The sequence below is a fragment of the Penicillium griseofulvum genome (assembly GCF_001561935.1).
Source record: "Penicillium griseofulvum strain PG3 chromosome Unknown contig_6, whole genome shotgun sequence".
Classification (NCBI taxonomy): Eukaryota; Fungi; Ascomycota; class Eurotiomycetes; order Eurotiales; family Aspergillaceae; genus Penicillium; species Penicillium griseofulvum.
Genome location: NW_024467419.1, coordinates 820487 through 843933, shown reverse-complemented (window position 1 = coordinate 843933; position 23447 = coordinate 820487). Strand labels below are relative to the sequence as shown.

At 47.5% G+C, this 23447-nt stretch overlaps 7 protein-coding genes across 7 annotated transcripts; 4 read left to right on the top strand and 3 right to left on the bottom strand.

The window, feature by feature from the left end:
• Window positions 1-316: 316 nt before the first annotated feature.
• On the top strand, window positions 317-1131 carry PGRI_074310 (mitochondrial pyruvate carrier family protein; the record flags this gene model as incomplete). Its single annotated transcript, XM_040795145.1, has 4 exons — window positions 317-507; window positions 568-583; window positions 738-874; window positions 936-1131. 4 exons carry the CDS (start codon window positions 317-319, stop codon window positions 1129-1131), a joined length of 540 nt encoding a protein of 179 aa, XP_040652822.1.
• An 808-nt stretch (window positions 1132-1939) lies between these two features.
• Window positions 1940-4908, top strand: PGRI_074300 (putative extracellular exo-polygalacturonase; the record flags this gene model as incomplete). Its single annotated transcript, XM_040795144.1, has 9 exons — window positions 1940-2249; window positions 2307-2673; window positions 2730-2788; window positions 2844-3004; window positions 3057-3245; window positions 3345-3446; window positions 3496-3570; window positions 3644-3671; window positions 3971-4908. The coding sequence occupies 9 exons, from the start codon at window positions 1940-1942 to the stop codon at window positions 4906-4908; spliced, it is 2229 nt and encodes a 742-aa protein (XP_040652821.1).
• A 766-nt stretch (window positions 4909-5674) lies between these two features.
• PGRI_074290 (NAD(P)/FAD-dependent oxidoreductase) lies at window positions 5675-6961 on the bottom strand (the record flags this gene model as incomplete). Its single annotated transcript, XM_040795143.1, has 3 exons — window positions 5675-5808; window positions 5866-6660; window positions 6730-6961. 3 exons carry the CDS (start codon window positions 6959-6961, stop codon window positions 5675-5677), a joined length of 1161 nt encoding a protein of 386 aa, XP_040652820.1.
• A 6352-nt stretch (window positions 6962-13313) lies between these two features.
• PGRI_074280 (cupredoxin domain-containing protein) lies at window positions 13314-14581 on the top strand (the record flags this gene model as incomplete). The annotated part of the gene is made up of 4 exons (XM_040795142.1): window positions 13314-13673; window positions 13740-13775; window positions 13840-13908; window positions 13964-14581. The coding sequence occupies 4 exons, from the start codon at window positions 13314-13316 to the stop codon at window positions 14579-14581; spliced, it is 1083 nt and encodes a 360-aa protein (XP_040652819.1).
• Window positions 14582-15607: 1026 nt separating this feature from the next.
• PGRI_074270 (transposase) lies at window positions 15608-16912 on the top strand (the record flags this gene model as incomplete). The annotated part of the gene is made up of 1 exon (XM_040795141.1): window positions 15608-16912. One exon carries the CDS (start codon window positions 15608-15610, stop codon window positions 16910-16912), a length of 1305 nt encoding a protein of 434 aa, XP_040652818.1.
• Window positions 16913-18780: 1868 nt separating this feature from the next.
• On the bottom strand, window positions 18781-20709 carry ilv3 (dihydroxy-acid dehydratase ILV3; the record flags this gene model as incomplete). Its single annotated transcript, XM_040795140.1, has 3 exons — window positions 18781-19148; window positions 19202-20595; window positions 20648-20709. The coding sequence occupies 3 exons, from the start codon at window positions 20707-20709 to the stop codon at window positions 18781-18783; spliced, it is 1824 nt and encodes a 607-aa protein (XP_040652817.1).
• Window positions 20710-21844: 1135 nt separating this feature from the next.
• Window positions 21845-23216, bottom strand: PGRI_074250 (acyl-CoA dehydrogenase family protein; the record flags this gene model as incomplete). Its single annotated transcript, XM_040795139.1, has 2 exons — window positions 21845-22842; window positions 22895-23216. The coding sequence occupies 2 exons, from the start codon at window positions 23214-23216 to the stop codon at window positions 21845-21847; spliced, it is 1320 nt and encodes a 439-aa protein (XP_040652816.1).
• Window positions 23217-23447: the final 231 nt, after the last annotated feature.

Sequence of the window (23447 nt, the reverse complement as noted above, 5' to 3'; positions counted from 1 at the left end):
TGCGCAGAGCCATAATCCCGCTAGTCCCAATATAAACTAGCGCGGTATGCTTACATCAGCTTCGACCTCTGTGAAGCGTCATAGCTAGGGAGCGACAGCGCTGGAGACACAGTAAGCCGGAGATAATTAATTCAAAAAGATCCTATCAATTACTTGAGAGTAGCCGTTTTATACTCTATAAAATAAATTTTTATTACCTGTTGTTGTGGTGGTTAATTACCCTATCTACCTTTCCCAACGGAAAACTCCCCCTTCACCGATCACCGGACGTGCATCTATCTTCCCTCTCACCAGAACCAACATCCCAGCTATCACCATGTCGTCTCGCGTGGGTTTCCGCTTTGTGAACAACACTCGCTTTGCATTCCGCAATGCCTCTGCGCCATTCCGCCGGCCGGGTGCCCAGGGCTTCCGCTGGCAGAGCTCCGAAGCCGGTGCTGCGGAGCAGCAGACCGTCTTCCAGCGCCTATGGAACAGCCCTGTTGGTGTGAAGACTGTCCACTTCTGGTAAGCATTCTGATCACGCTATTCACTACTACGAATTGATGCTAACCCCGTGTTTTGCAGGGCCCCGGTTATGAAGGTACGATGACTCGATTTCCCATCTGATATGCCATCTCCACCTACATCCCCAGCTATCCTTCCGGAAACAATATCTCCATCAAACGCCGTTGAACCATAGGAGTCTTCTCCGTCTACCTGCCGAGCAGTTTGGCTAACATACCTACCTACAACAGTGGGCCCTGGTCCTCGCCGGTGTCTCCGACTTCGCTCGTCCCGCTGAAAAGCTCTCCCTCACCCAGAATGCGGCTCTGATGGGCACTGGTGCCATCTGGACTCGCTGGTGCTTGATCATCAAGCCCCGTAACGTCCTGTATGTGGAACCGGACAAAAGACCCGCCGGGTATCAATGCTAATACGATATAACTCTATAGGCTCGCGACTGTGAACTTCTTCCTCGGATGCGTGGGTGCCGTCCAGGTCACTCGTATTTTCCTGTGGCAGCGCAGCCAGTCCGCGTCGACCATCGAAGCCGCCAAGGAGATTGAGCACGAAGCTGTTGACTCCATCAAGGCTACCGCCCATGCTGCTGAGGGCACCGTGAAGAAGGTTATTGAGAAGTCGACTTAGATATAAAATGGATTCAGTGTCGACGGCAGCGGAACTCGGAAAAGTGTTCCTGATACATCTAGATCGGTATCTATAGGGGACTTCTTACCCGCGTCGAGGTGAATCTTAGGAGAATCTCAGGGTTGAATGAGCTCGCTTGAGATGATCGGTGTTTCATCTCGTGCAGTCGGGTCCTTTTATTGGATGGTTGTTGTACATATAAAGCATGTTTCAAAGTGATTGGTTACCGTTCTGTGAGAGATCCAATAATTCCGAAGGGTTTCCCGAGGTCCAGTAGCATTTGTTTTGTAATCCCAACTACACCATCTATGTCTAGTAGATATTCGGAAGACTACGGCAAGATGTCTAGCTTCATTTGTTTGGACTACATTGGATTTCGGGTCTACTAGCTCTACCCGATTTATCCGGGATTTTCCTCCCAATCGGAAAAATCACGTCAAGTATTCCTCCTATCAGACCTACTTGGGGACCACACTCACGTAACGCAGAGTCAATGTATCTCCGGTCTGCTCCTCAACGAGATTGAAGCTCACCATACAAGACATGATCATACCCCGGGTTCTCCACTCCTCACGGAGTCGCTAGCTTGTTTCCCCGGAGCAAATTGAAGGAGATGGGGTCACCCCACCGCTGAACGCAAAGAGCGGTGTTTAGCGTCGATCCTGGGAGAGCTAGATCGGAGTAACATAGGAAATGCAATGTCAATTCTGAGACTTTATATAAACTGTCCTGGAAGTGCTCGAAAAGTGTCTACAACCGGAAGGTCGCCGATCCAACTCAAGAACGCTAGACTCTCTTGATACCGACGATGAAGATTTCAAATACTTTCACCCAGGCCTTGGGAATCTGGTTGTCAATCAGCGGCACAGTTCATGCCAAGGGACAGTCTCGAGACGAGGCGTGCCACCCGCACCATGCGTTCAAGCCCCTTCCGGCCAGCCATGCCAGAACTCGCACGTGTCATGTAGCCAACCACGGCAATGGACTCGACGACTCAGCCAATGTTCTTTCCGCATTGAAGAAATGCAACAACGGAGGAAAGGTCGTCTTTGATGCCGGAAAGACATATACAATTGGAAAGGCACTTGACATGACCTTCTTGAAGCATGTGGATCTTGGTACAGTATTTCGTGTTGTTTGTGAGATGAGTGAAGTACTTACGCAACCTGTAATAGAAATCCAAGGCCATGTCCAATTTAGCGACGACACAGATTATTGGCAAAAGAATGCATTCAGTCATGTCTACCAAAACGCCACAACCTTCTTCCAGATCGGTGGTGAAGATGTCAATGTCTATGGTGACGGCACTTTGGATGGTAATGGTCAAGTCTGGTATGATTTATATGCGAAAGACCCCCTCATCCTGCGTCCAATTTTGGTGGGTATAATTGGGCTAAACGGTGGTACCATTGGACCTCTCAACCTTCGTTATTCGCCTCAGTGGTATCACTTTGTGGCGAACTCATCCAACATTCTCTTCGACGGAATCGATATTAGCGGGTATAGCAGCAGTAAGAATGTGGCTAAGAACACTGATGGATGGTATGTCTATCTGTATTAAAAGAGGAGCTGGTTTCAATTAACTAATATTTCATTAGGGACCTCTATCGTTCCACCAATGTTGTTATCCAGAATTCCGTGATCAATAATGGAGACGGTATAGTTACCTTGAAAGATGATTGACGCGATCTATTTTACTAACAATGTCCAAGATTGCGTCTCGTTCAAGCCCAATGTTACCGACATTCTAGTTCAGAACCTTCATTGTAACGGCTCCCACGGTATCTCCGTTGGATCCCTGGGCCAGTACCCCGGCGAGGTTGATATTGTGCAGAATGTGCTTGTGTCCAATATCTCCATGTTCAACGCATCGGTAAGTTTAATACCGCGGGTGAGATAATTACGTTTCTAACAATCTCATGAAGGATGGTGCCCGTATCAAAGTGTGGCCTGGGGCTTCCGCTGAGTTGTCTACCGATCTCCAGGGCGGCGGTGGATCCGGCCTGGTGAAGAACATTACCTACGATGGCATGACAATTGACAATGTCGACTACGCTATCGAAGTGACCCAATGCTATGGCCAGAAGAATTTGACTCTCTGCAACGAGTTCCCGGTACGTGTCCATCTCTTTTGGTTATTATTGGCTTTTGTAGAACCTTAAACGCATCATGATCACTTGTTTCTGGTTATCAAACACTAACAAATACGCCAGAGCAAACTTGTCATTGAAGATGTTGTTTTCAAGAATATCAAGGGCTCCACCTCTGGTAAACGTGACCCTTATGTGGGAATGATTGTCTGCTCGAGTCCCGACGTAAGTACTCGAACACCACAGGTTATAACTCATGATCTAACTTTTATAGGTTTGCTCAAATATCCATGCTAGTAACATTGATGTTCTTAGCCCTGATGGGGATGACCAGTTCACGTGCACAAATGTAGGTTTATCTTGAAGATCGGTGTAACCCGTGGACTTTCCAAGAACCTTCGCTAACTTATTTTTCTGTACAGGTTGATGAAAAATTGCTCGATGTGAAGTGTGCTTCTAAATAGAGTAGCCTAACAATACTTAGAGCCTTGTTTGTAAATAAAATGGTTCCAACATTGGATGTATATAGTCCGAGAGGATGGTCTGGTGTATGATCTTTTCTTCACGGGCACTACCATGCGATCTGCAAGTATCAGCTGTAATAGGTAACTGGCATGTGTTAACCGCGCTTTTACTTCCAAGACAACTTGAGTCCTTTGGCCCCAATTTACCCCGCTATTTGCCGAAGTCCATGACTTAAAACACGAGTTGCCCCAAGAGCAAATCCGAACCTCAACTACCCACTCTAGATCTTCACTTCAATTACAAACCACCGTCAGATATGACACCCGAAGAGTTAGATAATATCGGCCCAACCAATGGAATGGAATGGGCCGTCTTCGTTCCAAATTGCAATAACACCTACCCATACATCACTCCAACCGGAACCGAGCTTGTCGGAAAATCCATCTTCATCACGGGCGCATCAAGAGGAATTGGCCGAGCAACAGCCATCCGCTGTGTGAAGGCCGGAGTCTCAAGAATTGCAATCGCAGCGCGCTCATCACTCGATGAAGTCGTGAAAGAGCTCAAAGCGGAAGCCGGAAACTCAAACCTTCCCGAGCCACAGATTCTCGCATTAGAGGTCGATGTCACATCAAAGGAATCAGTCGAAGCAGCCGCAAAAGCCGTAAATGACTCGTTTGATGAAAAATTGGATATCCTTGTAAACAATGCTGGATATTTACCGGATATGACCCGCGTCATGGACTCCGACCCGGATGATTGGATGAAAGGGTGGGATGTCAACATTAAGGGTCCATACCTATGTTGCCGGTATCTGTTGCCAATGATATTGAAATCCGACACGAAGACAATTGTCAATTTGACGTCGATTGGGGCTCATTTGCTTACAAATGGTGGATCTGCGTATCAGAATTCGCGATTTGCGATCTGTCGCTTTACTGAAAGCCTTGCCCGTGAGCATAGAGATGAAGGGCTGATTGTGTTGGCTCTTCATCCTGGGGCTGTAAGGACGGATATGGCAGACAAACTAAAGAATATCTTCCCCGATATCTTCATTGATGAAGCGGAGCTTCCGGCGGATACCATTGTCTGGCTTGGGAAAGAGCGACGTGAGTGGTTGAATGCTCGGATGCTTAGTTCAAATTGGAACATGGAGGAGTTGGAGAAGAGGAAGGGTGAGGTTGTTGAAAAGGATTTGTTCAAATTCCGGATTACTCTATAGAGTACAAGTCATCGTGGGAATATCTCGGCTCTGGCAGAGGAATACACTTCAGACTAGATCTTTCTGGCAGTGACGGAAAATTGTTGGGATATACATGTACACCGTTACATACATGGGATATTATACATTCTATATATTTCTTTTCTGGGTCTTTTCGGGCTTTGAATTCGCCCGCATTATACTATATATGCATCATAGCTATAAAATTGAGATGTAGCGAGCAAGCTTCAAATGTTGGAATCTCGACCTTGGAATGGTACGGGTCTCGGGCCGCACGGGACGGATGTATATCCACTTTTATTTACGGTACATACCATACTGTATCAATTGTATCTGGAATGGAGCTACGGGTATTTTTGATACTCTGTACTGTATCTCACACACATCGAACTCTAATCTTGAATTCTAACGTACGATACGTTGGTAAGAATGAAAATTTGGTAGCCCTTGTCACATTTCGAAAATTTATGCAGGGCTCATCATACGCAAGTTTGTGAAGAGAATCTGCAAGGAGCGAGGGTTGTACAGACGTACAGGATAAACAAGAGGTCGAAATAAAAAAACGGCAGGTCAAAAAAAGATGGGCTTCCAAAGCATTTATACATCATTATATTTGGAATACCGAGTTGGAATAAATACATCAAGGTCAAAGACAGTAGACCGACCATTAATAATTCTCATCTGGAAGAGCCCAACAGGTAGCTGACTATGTAAATACTGCAGGCCGCAGCCGAAGCCAGCCATCAGTCTTAATTGAGCGAGCCCATTACTCCTGAGCACGCTTCCATTGTTCATCAAGGTTTTTGCCAATTGCACGCATGGCCTCCTTCTCGAGCTCACGGTGAGAAAGACCGGTACGCTTCGAGATCTTAGACTTCGACTCCTCACGGGACATTTCCACTGTGACCAAATATTATCAGTGGTCTATCTAGCGTCGATAAGTAGAAAAGAACATACCGTGAACAAAAACAGCGGCCTTCTTGCCACTGTACATTGCATGTGGCACATTTGTGCTACCATCGCTGTTGGCATCACCAACAGCAAAGACACCAGGCTCACTAGTGCGCATCCCGCTAGTAACATTGATCTTATCGCCGACCATACCAAGGTGCATCTGTGCTGGAAGTGTCGAGGTCTGAACAGTTGGGAAGTTGATAATCAATGCATTTCGCTCGACAGGCTCGCCGGTAGCGAAGTGAAGGCGGAACTTGTCAAACTGCTTATGATCCATCTCGTCCCTATTCTTACCACCATCCTGGAGGCGCTCGATGGAAGTGATTGTACGGTTGTCAATGGTAGTGTTCCAAGCGGCAAGTTGCTCCTTCCAGTCTGCAACCTTTGCGGTTGCCCGGGTCTCGCCATCTGCGGTTTGCGACCCGTTGACAAAGGCAATGATATCAGTGTACAGAGTGTGGGTTTCCAACACGTTGCTCAGCATATCGGTGATATCGCCGATCATTCCAAATGGTTGGTCTCTGTGCTCGTAGCCATCGCACCACGGACACCAGAAGATACCCTTGCCCCATGCCTCTTGAAGGCCTGGAGTCGTTGGTAGGACGTCACGGACACCGGTGCCGAGCACGACTTTACGGGCTGTGTAGTTCTTGCCTTGGCTGTCGGTCACCGTGAAGGCAGTGAATTCACCTGATTTGAGAGGGACGATTGACGCCACAGTCTCGTTGGTAAAGTGGGCAGTTGGATACTGCTGGATCTGCTCGCGAGCCAGAGTTCTGAAATCGGCCGGTGGGGTACCTGAAAAAAAAAATTGAGGTGCGTTAGACAAGATACTTTATGTTTCAAGGGAATTGAACCAAATCTCACCGTCGTTACCAATGACGTCGTGCATTTCCCGAGTCACACCATTGCGGTATACCTGGCTATCAATTAAGAGAGCTGTTCGGCGAACACGAGACACACCACTGATCGCACTGAGGCCCGCAGGACCACCGCCAACCACGATCACATCATAGTCGGTCTTGGGGACTTCGACAGCGGTGGCACATGCCAGCAGGGAGACAAAAATGGACGCGAAGGTTGCCTTGATTAACACCATCTTGAAAGATATGCGCGACTACTCAGCTAGAACAGTTCCGCACGGCAGCACCATAGGTCTTTATAAGAATTTTCAATGTTACCCACTTCGTAGTACAGAGGGGCGAACGTAACGATAATAGCTCATAATAGCTCAAAGAGGAGTATGTGGAGACACTAGTCAAGTTCGTGCATGTGGAGCTGAAGTGGTGGAAAAAGATCGTCAAGATTTACCAAGATCAACAAGATCGTCAGGGATCGGGATTTATGCGTACTCCTTTAAAATTGCGATTCAAGTGCATCTTCTGACAGCGCGGGGATATCGAGATAGGAATTCGTGCGGGGAATCTATACTGGAATTTGATATAGAAAGTATCTCTAATAATGTCCTTAATAAATTTGTGAGTAGTGCTATCAGACGCTAGTGTCCCAATCGGCTATACCCTTGGCATTCGGCGAAACTAGCGTTTCTATGCAGAATAGTGCCTTGACTGTGGACTCGGGCACTTAAGAATCCCCCTTGGATTTTTTTTTTCCCTTTGAGTTCTTGCGTTGTTCCCTGATTTAATCTTAGCGAGATGGCCCTCTGCAGATGAGCCCAATATCACATGTTGGTAATGCATTGCATGCAACTTTTGATTTGTTCCAGGCTTGGTACGGGAAAAAGCATTTCTGTCATACATCACATTGAGTGGAACGGGGATTCATGCTGTGAGAAATTAGTTCAACATCGGATATGAGTACACTACATAGCTCCACACGGAATACTCCGTATAGAGAGTACGGAGGAGCCGACATGGTAATGACATTTAATTATCATTTGCCACTCGGTCTCATTGATTAATGCACGATTTTATGCGCAACCCCGGTAAGTGGATTGAGATAATAAATTATTATTTCCCTCAGAATTGAGCCGTCGCTTTAGTGGATGAGTGTCTAAAAGATACAAGTGAGTCTCAAAATTGGCTATATAGAGAATTGATCCTGATCTACTCCATATTGAGTAAGGAGTACGGAGTACAAATTGATTTACTGACTCGAAGGTACCTTTTCAGCTCCACGTTTTCATAGGGCAACAAGTGCAACCATACACACTTGCTGTGGCTGGCCATCGGTTGGCCCTTGAACTCGGTATTTCAAGGGTATACTACTTAGAAAAGTCCATTTTAGAAAGCCCCTGTTTTACACGGGTATAAATAGCCTATTTCTCCATCGATTATCCAGTACAGCATCTCTTTCCTTCTTCATCTCCCATAGTATGTTCAGCATAGCACTAGGCTTCCTGCACAACAGAAAGCATGAAGTTCTTCCGAGGCTAGAGGACAAGGATGCGACGCTGTATCTCTACTCATGGATGAGGTCTAAACGGAACATATGTGTTGCTCCGAATTCACCTACACTGCGCGATCACGAATCCAAGAAGACTATCGTCTGAGGGGAGGAAGAGACGCACGAAGAGAACGGAAACAAACGACCGTGCAATTTTGCTCTTCTGAAACCAGGGGTTTGGTAAGCGGGAAGATCCCCAAGGGCCGAAGAAGCTCGGCTTCGCATTGTCCAGTTGATAATTAGCCCTCGTTTACTTTGAATCGATGCATAGTATATCCTTTCGTCAACCTCTTGATTCTATACTTTGCATCGACATAGCCCATATTTAGTTCTGCTCTTACTTATTAATACCCTATCATACTTTTGGGTTCTCTTATACACACAGCCCTTTTCAAAAATCCTGGCAGAAGGGCCAGGTTTGGTACAAATTATACCAATGAGGTTCCTAGAGATTATGTTGAGGTATACAGGCCCGCTACCCTAACAATGGAGGAAAAGGTGCTCAAGATGAGTGGATGGTCTTATAACCCGTTGGGCATGCTATGAAAGACGAAGAAGGAAGTCGATTTTTAGAGAATCTATGAAGACACGGGGTATTTATACACATGTAAAAGGCAAACCGGCAAACCGTGTAGCAAATAATAGGGTTGATATCCCAACAAATTCTATTCGGCCAGTTCCGCGCTGTCGTATGTAGAGCGATTCGATGGGCCTCTTGTCTCCACTCAATGTGCACCGCTTTCTCGTAGTCTCTTAAATATCAAAATTGAGGATAGATGATTTACTATGAAGCAGTAAATATCTGGATAGTTGTATTGAGATGCGTGGGGAGAGAAGAAAGCTATCTACACTGTTAGACTAATTGGGTCCTGGGAGCATAGAAGTCACCCGACCTTCTGACACAAATCAATGGAATATTTCTCTCCACACTCGTTGGCTGGCATAAACTTTGTGGCCGAGTATACGTCTTCGTCGCTGAGTTTGACACCCTTTGGCTGATTGCACCCAATTGCCGTCTTTGTCGAATGTTGCCTCTATGGCGACCGGTGCAATAGCTGCCAACTTGGCGTCCAGGAACAATAGTGGCACAGGGCTTTCTGGTCGTTATCCCAGATTGGTCATCCGTTTCTGACGCCCTGGCTCACCTGATCCACCTGCTCGTTGTATTTTCTCTTTGTGACATCTGTGATGTCCTTTGTGAAAGTGCGTTAAAAGGTTTCTTTGTCTTTCACGGAGCATGGAATTGCGGATATTCCATTCGTCAACAGGGAAATCGCTGGGGCGGATAGCAACGTGTCGACCGACCGACAGGGCCACCTTTGGGGTGGAAACAGTCGATCTCTGTCAAACGAGCTAAGGTCAAGTAATTCCTCTCGTGGACAAGTACTGCTTTGTCGAGGATGCACAAATAGCAAATAGAATAGCAAACGTTCAGTCTGTAGCAAGCACTGGGATATGAGATGGGCGTAAGGGATATCCTATCAGATCATCCCAGAGTAGATCCGCTGTGGAAATTGTCACAATGAGATGCGTGGAGCGCCTAGCTTCTTGACCATTGCCTCGAGTTCATTACGATGCGGAGTCTACAAAGTCCGTGTGCCGGGAGTTGTATTATCCAGGCTGGATGCACTATTGAGTAGTGAATGGCTCTCGGCATTATTGTTATAGAAGAGGTCCTGTAGCTCCTCCACGGTGATATCAGGCCGATCCACCCGACGATGCATGTAAAATATTGCGGTCATGCTTGCCTGCTGTAGCAGAAGGGTATTGAATGCCACGAACCGGAACCGAGGATAGCGCGCAAATCCGCTAGACTTGTGCTTTAGGAGATGCAGGACATATCCACGATGTAGTAGGTGTCTTGGGCGACGCGTCACGAACTCGATGCCTCCGCGCGGGAATAGGGTTGGGAATGCCGGTGACAGCAGGGGTTCTGATGTGCTTTAGTCTACCAGAGGGATACTCCGGCAGGGAGGCATTTTCTAGGTATGAATCGGCGTTACAATCTGTCAGATACCCTCGGTCTCAGAGTAGTCTGGGTGGAAGTTTGGCTAAGCCGAAACTACTGGAGTATCGATATATATGTATCTAAATTCCTACCACAATCGTTAGTAACGGACTCCTGGGAAACGACATCAATATCCTGGGAAATATGAACATAAGAATAGTCGGCCGTATAAGTGGCCTTGTAATATATATCTGTTCGTTATATAGTGTGAGAGAGAGGGATGATGAAGAAGGATAGATCTGTATTTCAGAAACTATGGAGAGATATGGTATTTATACACCTGTAAAGCAGCAAGCCAACTAGGAAACAAACTAGTAAGCAAAGGTCTTAGTCTGGACTAGCAAATATCATAGCAAATAGCGGGGTTGATATCCCAACAATATCTTGTCAGTGCTCTGTTCGATGGTCGTTTGAGTGGTCTCTCAGTGGTCTCTGCCTGGCCTTCTCAGATATCATTATATTTAGATGCCTTGTCCTGCTTATACGTCTCCGGCAAAAATGGCGGCAAAATTGAGTTGTAATTCAGATCTCGATGGAGATGGACCTGTGTATTCACAATGAACTCTCTGTTTGTAGAATATTTGGTCCATTCGTATTTGAAACACTTCATGGCCCGCACTTATGGGACTTTGGATTGATCAGGGTTGACTGAAGTCAAATATAGCAAGCCGCCCTTGACGCTGCCGCCCCCCAGGCCGACCACCGGGCCGCAATAGCCAAGTTCGCGGCCGACGCCGACGCCGCTCGGCTCCATGCGGAGGGCACGGGCGGCGCCCGTGCTGTAAGATACCCCCTTCTTTTCCACTATTCTTCCATACTAGCCAAATCTTTCGTGGATAGCACACTAGGTTTGAGGCCGGGTATCGCTTGATATAGGTCGGAGCCGCTATCTCTGGTGAGGTTGCCGGAGGCTATAGTGGCTCTGAAGGTGGCGCTCCCGGCTCCCCACTGGTGACCAGGGCAACGCTCACCATGTTGAGGGTTAACGTTGCGCCCCAGTCATTACGGGTAATGGATTAGAGCCTGCCGCTCCTCAGAGTACTACAGCATCCGGCACCTCCCAGAACCGGCGAAAGCGAAACGCTTCTGTCGCCGGGCATAGACTGTTGATAAGAATTGAGGAAATAAAATTGATGCACTGTCCGGATTCCTCATTGCTCCAGCCGGTCGATGTAAGGTGTACCGATACGCAGCGCAAAAAGTCCATAAAGGCCCATGTGATGCCAATGGCGGCGTTGATACCGATGATCGCGTATGCCAAATAGCGGAATATCCGTGCCTTTAAGATACGGAGTAAGAAGAGATAGACGGAGATCTTTGCCAGAGAAATTTGAATGTTATATATAACAGCAAGGCATTGGAAATGCTGCTCTGGTTAGACTAGAACTGAGGTTGGCGGAGAGGGACGAACCTAATGGGACTTAGCGATTGCTGGAAAAGGGATGTCCTAGGTATTTGGACCAAAGCCACAGCTGACCACTAATTCTTTAGTCTTTCTTTCTTAAGAAAGTGGGCATCTAGACAATATGCTTACTACATATATTTAGAACATGTATGGCGACTCCCATGACCCACGAGTGTATTAATACAGTGCGAAGGAATATTAAAAAGTGTAACTTACGTATAAGACGATTATTGTATATGTATAATGATTCCATCTACATCCATCAGCGAGGCCGCCACCCTTAGCGATTAATCTCACGATGAAGAAACACGACGCGAGAACAAGAGGGATTAGGGTTGAGGGGTCGAGTGCTAATGGCCCTTTGAGGGGTGTTATACCAAACTCTTTCTCATGTAGCCGTATTATGGCTAGCAGAGTTAAGAGGAGCCTTAGTATATCAACCAAGATGGAGACGCACTGGAGAATTCGTTTGTCGTGCAGTTCTTTTCAAGACAATCTAATAGATCTTACAGGGCCGTGGTACGAGAGTCACTAGCACAGAAGCATGATGTATTATTGGCCAATGAGCAAATAGAAAATAAATTATTGTTACATGTGATCTAGCACATACTGATTAGCAATGAACACCCATGTGTTGGATGTACTTACTACTTACGGCACAAGAAGGGACTAGAGTCGTATCTGACTCGTGTCCATGAATCTCCACTAAAAGCAGCGCTAACATCTCGGAAATTAACAAATGAACCCTCATTATAGACAAACGTGTTGATAAACAACGTTGGGGAGGAATTAACATTAGAAAACCTTTCCTACTTGGACATGAGTGGACTCGAGTGAGTGGCGTGGACACGCCTTAAGCTTATTTTCATGCCACAAAGTCTATGTATTTTTGTAGAAAACATGAACAGCAATTCTAACGTGAATAGGCAATTATGATTGGACGAAAAGCAAGAGAATGGCCCCCAAATGATCAATTTCAGCCTCGATTTTGCTACGGCGAGAGCGAAAACGTGAGCTTTCTTTCTGCTGACCATACTTCAAATATTTTCTTGAAAACGTTTCTGATTCTTTGATGGTTTAAAGCCAAAATTTAAAATAAATCACGAGTTGAACCAGGAGACGAGGCAGAGATAAGTCTTTCAATCTAACAAAGCGGCCTGATGGGGCCTGAGGGCCTAAGGGAGGGGAATCCATCTAAAGCTTGGCTTTTCGTATATCCTAGTATTCTACCTAATATCATGATAAATTCCTGATAAATTCATAGTGAATCTATGTTAAATCCACGTTAAATCAATGTTTCATATCTGAGCAGAAGAGAGTAAATGTTTTTCTATATCAAGGAGTTACTTTGGGGAAGAATGAAAGATAAAGAAATGCATGGATAAAAGTACCACCAGCACTAAATAATTAATTAGGAAGTTAATGTACCCAGTGACTTGTCCAGCCCAAAAACATTTCCCGTCCTCAGCCTCAACCCTGTCCGAGACCTGGCTTTGAATTTTCGACTTCTTTGTTTTCTCACCTAGTCCTCCTTTCTCGCCCTTCCCAATTTCTTCTATGGTGCAGAATCCCAACTATTGCGGTGTACATATTATATTGTGTTGACAAATAGTCAACCCTCCCCTGCACGTTATGTTGAGCCAATTAGTCCGACCACTGGCATGGCTGGCTTTGGCGACCATCACAGTGGCCCAATCTTCCAGAGCAATTCCCACGAGATCTGATGTAGACTCGTCATCGACGGCAACTTCAACCTCAACCGGTATCACGACTCATACAATCCAGGCTGGACCGAAGTCAGATCCACATCAGTTTTCTCCAACCAGTATAAAGGCCAAGGTGGGCGATATTGTCGTCTTTGAATTTTACCCAACAAACCATTCCGTCGTACAAGCAGAATATCTCGCTCCTTGTGTACCAGCAAGCGGGAATATATTTTATTCGGAACCCTTCGCAGATTTCAATCTGCATGATGGACAACTCGTCGGCCCGGTGAGTATAGTCAAGTTGCAAAATAGGATGTTGACCAAAGCAATGTGGCTGATATATGCAATATAGCCCCCGACTTGGTCCTTGAGAGTCAACAACACCGAGGTATGTATCTAGTCAAAGCACATGCCCGCAATCTTGCACTGAGGCTAACCAATATTCCATGTAGCCGACATTCTTCTATTGCACCGCAGTAGATTCATGCATCAAGAATGGGATGGTTGGAGTGATAAACCCGGTATGACTCTCAGTTCCTCCCGAGCACGAATACAGGCTGACTGTTGAACCCGCAGAATTCAACCCAGACATGGCAAACGCAATACGCAAAAGCTCTGAAATACCCATACATGCTAGTCCCAGGGCAGGCCGCGCCCCCCGAAGGTGAAACTCCAGGAAGCGGCGACGGCGATGATGAAAAAGGCGGCGATGGTAAGCATGGGCTTAGTACGGGGGCCATTGCAGGCATCGCCGTTGCAGCTGTAGTCTTCGTGGCCTTACTGGTGGCATTGTTCTTCGTTCTCGGCCGCAACCGTGTGTACTCGCAGTGGATGTCGTCGGAAGATGGGCGCACGGAACGTACCGCGCGCTGGGCTATGTTCAATCACGGCGATGGCGGGAAAAGCGATATCGCAAGTACTGTACCTAGCCACAAACCAGGCCATATCGACATGACCGCCGTGTCTAGTCCAGATCCGACTGTGCGCACATTGTCACCTGGGGTGGAAGTTCATCCTCCTCACGGTTCGCCGTCTGCCCAGCAGGGCCACTGGAGCTGGAATGAGCCTCAGCCTCAGCCTCAGCCCCAGCCCCAGCCTTACCCACGTGCCCACACAAGTGTGGTAGCCACAGAGCTAGAGGGTCATCCTATGATTTGGGAGGCACCAGGAAGCACACCGGGGCAACGGTTCTGAGGAGTTGTCAGAAATTTGGAGATTTGGAAGTGGAGCATTGAGTCGAGGCGGGCCCCGGTGGGGTCTTTTATACCTTTGGGGCGAGTGTTGGCGTTGGATTATTTTCCTTCTCTGCGTGAATGGAGCTGCTTTTTCTATATAGTGGATATTGATACCTGGAGTTTCTTGCTGTATAATTTATTTCTGATTTTTCGACGCGTTAATTTCTAAGCACGGAACCATGCACCCGGAAAAACTGTTGACACACGCTATTCTTATTCCTCACGTTTGCTAGGGTTCTCTCATCACTAGGCCTCGCTAGATCAGTGGGAAAATCTGTGATTAGCTCTGCCTCAACAGCTTTGAAGCTTCGCATCCGTTATTTGTCAGCCGCATTGCGACCCATTTTCACTTGAATTCGCACATATGGAGCCGGGAGCCCTCTCATTGCATAGAGAGATATGGGCTGAGAATGAGCTGGTAGAACGCTAACCTTGGAAGCGCAGTGCTGCTGACAGGTTGCGACTTCGAGGACGTTGGAGTAAAATAATATTTAGAGCGCCACCTCCAGGTTGATAGTTGTTCGGGGAAGGCAATATCGACATGCGCTGAATTGGCGATAAGTGTAATAAAACAGAACATAACATAGTTACGTGCGGGTTGAAGGCGGTATACTTGGTAGCATGTGTATTGAGTTGGATGGTAATTACGGTATTATTGCTTAGCCGACTTCAATGTTCCCACGCGACGAAGATTTATTTCCCAAGTGAATATATCAAATGTGCACATATCATGTCCACTCCAACAACAAAACGTCAGGCTTTGGGAATCTCGGGGACCCATAAACAAGCTCTTCGAGCTTGGGCACAAAGTCAGACCCCCCGTCCATCGCAAGCCCAATGTTCTGCTTGGTTCGAACGAACCTATGGACGCAGCCTCTCTCAATCGACTATCTCAATAATCCTCTCCAAAAAGTTCGACTACCTTGATGGCGGTCCAGCAACTCCCCTAAGACGTCAAATATCACCACAATGGCCCCTCCTAGAGATGCCACTTTCCGAATGGGTCGCGAGCCATGAAGGCTCAACACCCACGGCTGAGGCTATTACTACCAAAGCACGCGAAATCTGGAGTCAAATTCCCGAATACCAGGCCCTGCCAATTCCCCACTTTAGTAATGGGTGGCTGAGCAGATTCAAGAAACGATATGCCACTCAAGCCCATGCTCGTCAGGAAGGCATCCCTCAACCCCCAACCCCTACTGGTCGCAAGGAAATGAAAGCCCTGAAAACGCTATGTGGTGAATTCCCCGAAGACGATATTTACAACATGGATGAGACCGGACTTTTCTGGCGAAAGCCTCCTTTCGGCGCTTCCTCCGCCCAGGATCAATTGATAACAAATCGGGAAAACTCCCGCATCTGTCTCATGCTCTGCACAAACAGCACTGGGTCAGATCGTTTACCCCTTTGGGTGATCGGACATACCAATAGGCCAGAGGCACTTCGCGAAGCCAATCTAAAAGCCATGGATTGCCATTGGCGATATCATCGGCAGGCCTGGCTAACACAATCAATCATGCAAGAATGGCTGGCCTTCTTCTACGGCCATGTAGGGGAGCGCCGAGTTTTGCTTTTACTGGATAATCATCCAGACCACCAAGCTGCCGTCGAGGCTACACCGCCGCCTCCGAATGTCCATATCCAACTATTTCCTGCTCAATCTCCCAACGCGAATCAGCAACAGCCAGTCAACTTGGGAATTTCACAGACTCTCAAACACTACTATCGCAGACAATGGCTTGCGTACCTTGCGGCGGGTATGGAATCGCCCCAAAACCCTGTCCACACGATGACTCTTTATCAAACTATATCCTGGATCACTCGGATCTGGCGTCACGACGTTGCAAACGCGATTATCTACAGAGCCTTCCGGAAAAGCAGTCTTATAGACCCCCAAATTGAATTCATCACTGCTCCAAAATCGCCAGATCTGACAACCCTCTACGAGACCGTGACGCGATACAACCCTGGCGCTCGACCGGTCACCAGCCTTGAAAACTTCACTCATCCTGTCGACGAGGATTTCGAAGGTGTATTAAATGTTGCCGGGTTTATGGTCGAAGGTGAACCGACTCTACAGGAACTAGATGATGCCATTGTGTCCACTCCGCCGGTGCAATCAATACCTACTGCCTTGGAGGCAGTCATTTCCATACAGACAGCCCACCGATACTTGGTATTTCAGCCCTGGGCTACTAGGGAGGACGTTCGGCTTCTCGAGAGACTCGAGAGCACGATTAATCGACTCGCCATTGAGGAGCGACGACGGGCAAATGGTGGTTTTGATTGAAGAATATGGCAATGAAGTTGTCAGTCATCATGTCAATCGTTGCCTTCATCCTGTCACCAATCAATATGAACCATCCAATTTGTAGCATAATCAAATGTGTTATCGAGTCAAGTTCCAACGGTGCTCTGCGCCCCGTACTTTGAGATCAGTACCTCTTTGTAGTATTTCGTATTATATCCGAGGAAAGCATGATATGTGTAAGGGTTTGATATATCTTGGTCCCCAGTGAATTCACAGTCAGTTCACAACATCCGAAACTCGCTAAATCGCGTGCACCAATATGCACTGCAGATATGTTGGTGATGGGTGTGATGGTAGGCTGAGGTAAGTAGCCAAAAGATACCTAGCTCGTGAACCTTGGAAGTATGGAGAGCATAATACTAGGAGTAGCCCTAGCACTGGCGTTGGAGGATATGTTGTATCTATTTGATCATTTATTATATTCCATGCTTTCTATTTAAAATCCAAGAAGATCCGGTATGTTGATTTTCGCCAATTTCACGTTCTCTAAACTGTCCGGGCCCTTTGATATTCCCTCAAGCTCGAGCGATAGTAGTTCCTTCCTACTGCTATGGATCGGCCACCCGAAAATCGTACCAGACTCTCTGTCGATGCCATCAAGGTGCAGATTAGGGATTGCATTCGGTCATTATAGAACCTCTCGGTAAGTTCAGGGAAGGGAGTATCTCACAAGGTGGACTACTGACCTTTGATAGCGTTCCATAATGCAAGGTCATGGCGAAGGTACTCATGGGTTCACGATGATAAGGCCTAGAAGGGGCGTGAAGGTCACGGTAGGCATGGATCCTGGATCTTACGGACAACTTTCGGATTTCGCTAGATATGCCAAAGAAAAGAGGGCTAGAGGAGGGAATAATGAGATTCAGTGGTGAATCGTTGACTGTCTAGTACGATAGTGTCATCTCAGATCTGAGTACGGTGATGGGGCACTTGTATAGGAAGAGATCAACCATGGTTTCTGGGGCCACGTTAAATCAACATATAGGTAGTAGATGTTCCTAAGAGGTAGTCCCGGCAAGTCAGACAATCTAACCTGTAATGCTTGACCTCTGTAGGCCTCGACTGGTCAGATTCAATCACAAATTTGCGCGCGGCTACACACAAAAATTGATACGTCAGGATGGGTCACAGGTGTGATGAAAAAAAGAGGTGCCAACCCACGAACCCTGTCCCTTTAGGACCGCCCCCCCCTCCAGGACAGAGACCCTAACGCCATAATGCTAGGCGGTGTGAGGTCACCTCCTCCAGCCTCACTGTGCCTATGAAGGGTGCAACGAACAACCGAAGCAAAGGACGAAGCATCCAGCACAGTAGAGTAGGATTATAGTGGCCCCAATCTACCAAGCTAACTGGGGTGGGTTGGCAGGTAGGAAGCTTTTCAACTGACATATAAGGGGACCTCCATGGACCTCCTTCCTAATTGGGACAATTAGCTATTTTACATGGTCAAAGTTCGATTCCTGCACGAGATGGCTTTTTTTAATTCTTTTGCCTCTACCCCGGTTACCTCCACGTTTCTACGAGCAAAGGAAGTCAAACAATCCACCTTCGTTAAATTCTCGACAAAGTGCTTCTTTCGACGTGTCATTTTCTGTCAGGTTGAGTCTCCCATATACGCCGAGAGAGAAAAGATCGGATATTAAGAATAGAAAGAGTCCAACTCAAAATGGATCTAGATATAGTACCTACTATAGTACACACTATAAAAAATCCATGAAAGTAAACGAATTGAACAAGGAGGAAAATATTATTCAAAATGATATCATATAGAAGACTCCAAAACGGGGAATCGCTTTTGTGTTCCAGACAGGGCTCAACATAAAAAAAAAACAAAACCGAGGAAAAATTTACTCTAGAGCATCAGTGATACAGCCCAGACTGGCGTTCTGGACGTTTCTGGCATATTTGCCCAAAGTACCACGCATGGTGAGACCAGTCTCAGGGAGGTCACCAGCAGCCTTGCGGGCTTCCCATTTCTCTTTACGATCGGCAAACTCAGCGTCGGTGAGTTCGACATCAAGAATGCGCTTCTCAGCATCGATAGTGATGATATCGCCATCGTTGACAAGACCGATGGGACCACCGACAGCAGCCTCAGGGACAATGTGACCGATCAAGAAACCGTGGGAACCACCGGAGAAACGACCATCGGTGATGAGGGCACAGGAGTTACCGAGACCGTATCCCATGAGGGCACTAGAGGGCTTGAGCATTTCTATCATAGAGTTAGCATTATGGTCAGCGATTACGTAGACTCATTACACATACCAGGCATTCCAGGGCCACCCTTAGGGCCGCAGTAGCGAATGACAACAACGGTCTTCTCCTCCTTCTTGATTTCCCCACGCTCCAGAGCGGCGATGAAGTCATCCTCACTGTCGAACACGCGGGCCTTTCCGGTGAAAGTCATGCCCTCCTTACCGGTGATCTTGCCGACACTGCCACCAGGGGCGAGAGAACCGCGGAGGATCTGAATGTGACCAGTCTTCTTGATAGGGTTGGAGAAGGGGCGGATGACCTTCTGGTCGTCGGGGAAGCCAGGGAGCTTCTCCAGGTTCTGAGCCATGGTCTCACCAGTAACGGTCATACCAGAGCCATCGATAAGACCCTCCTTGAGGAGAAGCTTGAGAAGTGCCGGGGTACCACCAACGGCGTGGAGATCGGCCATGACGTACTTGCCAGAGGGCTTGAGATCAGCCAGGAAGGGAATCCGGTCGGACACAGCCTGGAAGTCATCAATGGTGAGCTTGATGCCGACAGAGTCAGCGATAGCAATCAAGTGTAGCACAGCGTTGGTCGAGCCACCAGTGATGTTGACAACAACCATGGCGTTCTCGAAGGCCTGACGAGTAAGAATGTCGCGAGGGCGAATGTCCTCAGCGAGCAGTCTCTTGATGGCACCACCAGCCGCGAGACACTCAAGGTACTTGGCCTGGGAGTTGGCCGGGTTGGAAGATGAGCCGGGAAGGGTCATACCCATGGTCTCAATGGCGGAAGCCATGGTGTTGGCAGTGTACATACCACCGCAAGCACCCTCACCGGGACAGGCGTGACGGATGACGTCAAAGCGCTGGGGCTCGGTAATCTCCTTGGTAAGGAATTGACCGTAGGCCTGGAAAGCAGACACAATGTCGATATCGGCGTTGTTCTGGGTAGCAGCGCAGCCGGGCTTGATGGTTCCACCGTAGACCATCAGACTAGGACGGTTGATACGACCCATAGCCATCAGGACACCGGGCATGTTCTTGTCACAGCCGGGAATACTGATGTTGGCATCGTACCATTGTCCACCCATTACGGTCTCCACGGAATCGGCAATAAGGTCACGACTCTGCAGAGAGTAACGCATACCGGGGGTACCCATACTAATAGCATCACTGACACCGACGGTGTTGAACTGGAAGCCAATCAAGTCTTGATCCTGAACACCCTGGCGGACCTTGTTGTTCAGGTCAAGCAAATGCATATTGCAAGGGTTGCCGTTGAACCACACTGAGGAAATGCCGACCTGGGCCTTGTTCATATCGGCCTCTTCCAAGCCGACTGCGTACAACATTGCCTGGGAAGCACCCTGTGACTTGGGCTGGGTGATGGTACGGGAGACCTTGTTGAGGGCTTTATCGTCATTCTGGAAGCGAGGGAGAGTGGTTGAAAGAGTTCGACTAGGAAGCAAGAAGTTAGTAAAGCAGTTGACGCAATTGCAGATCAACTCACATGTTCGACCGAGACAAGCTCCGGAGAGCAGCCGGGATGCGTGCCCGTGTTTGGGGAAGCATGATGAGAGTATGATATGCAAAAATCACACCCAGATAGAGCTAAATTGAAAGTCTGGAGAAGAGAGGGGGATAGGAAATAAAAGGCGGAAGCTCAACAAAGTGGGTCTATCGGTCCGAAAATCAAACCGGAGAAGGACAATTCCTCCCCGCCAATTGGGTGCGCCTCGTTGTTCAGCTCGTTAATGAAAGCACATTTCATAATATTATGAGCCTCTTATGATGCACTAATTGATGATAGATGCAATGTATCTTCTACTTATAATTATGAACCCAAGCATTGGATGAATTGAAGATGTTAGTTAATGAGGCTCCGAAGTCGGCCCTCTAGTCTCATTAGCAGATGTGAGAAGGGTTATGCCGATAAGATCCGTAATACTTATGAAGAGAACGCTGACATATTCTGCGATGTCAATCCATGGATATATGCCCTATTCGAGTAATACTCAAGGGATGACCCTTCCGCATGCCATTTTAACATCTCGGATATCGGCATGCCAAGCATGTAGCACCCAAGCCCGGGGTTACAGCACTAAGTCAAACAAGCACCTAGAACTAGAGCTCCGCAAAAGCCCATAAATGGGCCCAGTGTCTGAAGTCCAACCCAACCCATAGCCCATTGCTGGTTGAGCTATGGGCCGCCATTAAAGCCCATCTGTATCTAACAAATTGGCCTCTGTAATTGCTGTATTATGGTGATGGCCTTCCAATTTTTAGGTAAACCTGTATAATTTTAAAACCATCCAAATTAATGATTGATTCTAAACCATTGAAATTAATAAAATATTACCTTAGGTATAATAAATAGTGAGAATCGATGCTAAGTATAGGGTAACCAAGAAAAGCTATAGAAGGGGTTCAACTTTATATATTTTCATTGGTTGGTGCCTATAGGGGTTTTACCCCGGGCCTGTAGCCTACCATCAGGACCGGAGATAGGCCCGAAACTGGGTTGGGTTGGGCTTTAGACTTTGGGGAGGTCTATCTAGAACTGCCCTCAAGAGAGAAAAAAGGAATGGTGCATTGTTGTTTGATATACATAATGGAGATCACTGGATTCTCGACATCCCTTGACAGTTTCAATCAACACTGGACTGTAGACATTGTGTATGATTCCTTCTCATTTATGATATCATATTTAGTAGCTTCGAGGTAAATCAAGCACCTTCTCGCTCACATAGTTTAAGATCATCTCCCGACTCACAGGTGCAATACGAGGCACGAAGCATTCTCGCATATATCGTTCGACGTCATATTCAACCGCATATCCCATGCCACCGTGTGCCAGAACTGCACGCTCACACGCCGTGAAAGCAGCCTCTGCAGCCAAATACTTTGCACTGTTACACGCAACACCGATTTCATGGAAAGGAACTGATCCATCGTTGGTATCATAGAGACGTGCTGCGTGGTATGTAGCCAGCTTCGCCGCCTCTAGCTTCATGAATGCGTCGGCCAACGGATGTGCCACACCCTGATTTTGGCCAATTGGCCGCCCGAAGACAACCCTGTCCCTGGCGTACTGCGAGGCCTTCTCAAGAGCCGCATAGCCAAGACCAAGTGCCTCACCGGCCAGAAGGCATCGCTCTGCGTTCATACCGTGGAGGATAATCTTGAAGCCTTCATTCTCCTTTCCGATTAATATGTTTGCAGGGATCTCATAATTATCAAAAAAGACCTCATTAGCATCCACAGCGCGTCCACCCATCTTCTTGATCTTGCGCAGATCCAAGCCAGGATTTTCACGGTCGATATCGATGCAGAACAAGGAGAGACCTTCGCTGGTCTTCTTGACTTCTTCGAGAGGCGTGGTTCGGGCGAGGAGGATCATCTTTGATGCCACTTGCGCACAAGTAATCCAGATCTTCTGGCCGGTGACCGAATATCCATCAGCAGTTTTACTAGCCAAGGTCGTGAGCTTAAGAGTCTCAAGGCCAGTGTTTGGTTCGGTGACTCCAAAGCATGTCCGCCATGTCCCGTTGATAATATTTGGGATAGTTGTCTCTAGCTGCTCCTTGGTGCCAAACTTGGCCAAAGGTTGTGTGGCGTAGACATTGGCGTGAATAGCTTGAGCACCGGCCATGCCTGCGCCAGACTGTGTAATAGTCTGCATCATCATTGTGGCTTCGGAAATACCTAAGGAGAAGTTAGAGATTTACATGGGAATAAATCGTGTGCGCAAATGTACCTAAACCAGCGCCTCCGAGAGATTCGGGTAAAGCAATGCCAAGCCATCCATCCTTAGCCAATGCAGCATGGAATTCCGTTGGATCTTTTTCTTGTTGGTCACGTTCCTGCCAATATGTGTTCGGGAACTTGGAACAAATATGCGAGATCGCTTCGCGGACTGTAAGTTGTTCTTCTGTGAAGCCTGTCATCCCCATAATGTCGCGTCGCCCTGTGGTGGAGAATGCCGCGCGAGCTTGATGGGAGATGCCCGTCCGACATGGACCGCGCAAAAGAGCAGGCCATTGCGACCGCAGAGCGCACTGGATTTGTGACCGATACATGGCACTTATGTTGGATGTTCAATATTTTGGAGAGCTTCTTGGCTACGAGGAATATATATATACCCCATCTAGGTCATTCACATATAGCCGACTCGCGGTCTTGGCATTATCGATCTACACCAGTACGGCTTCTTGAGCCTCGGTTGAATGGGTTCTTACTTTGTAAGACGTCCTGTTGGCATTTAGCTCATTAATCATGGTAATAGGTCAAGTAGCAGAACTAGGTAGGCT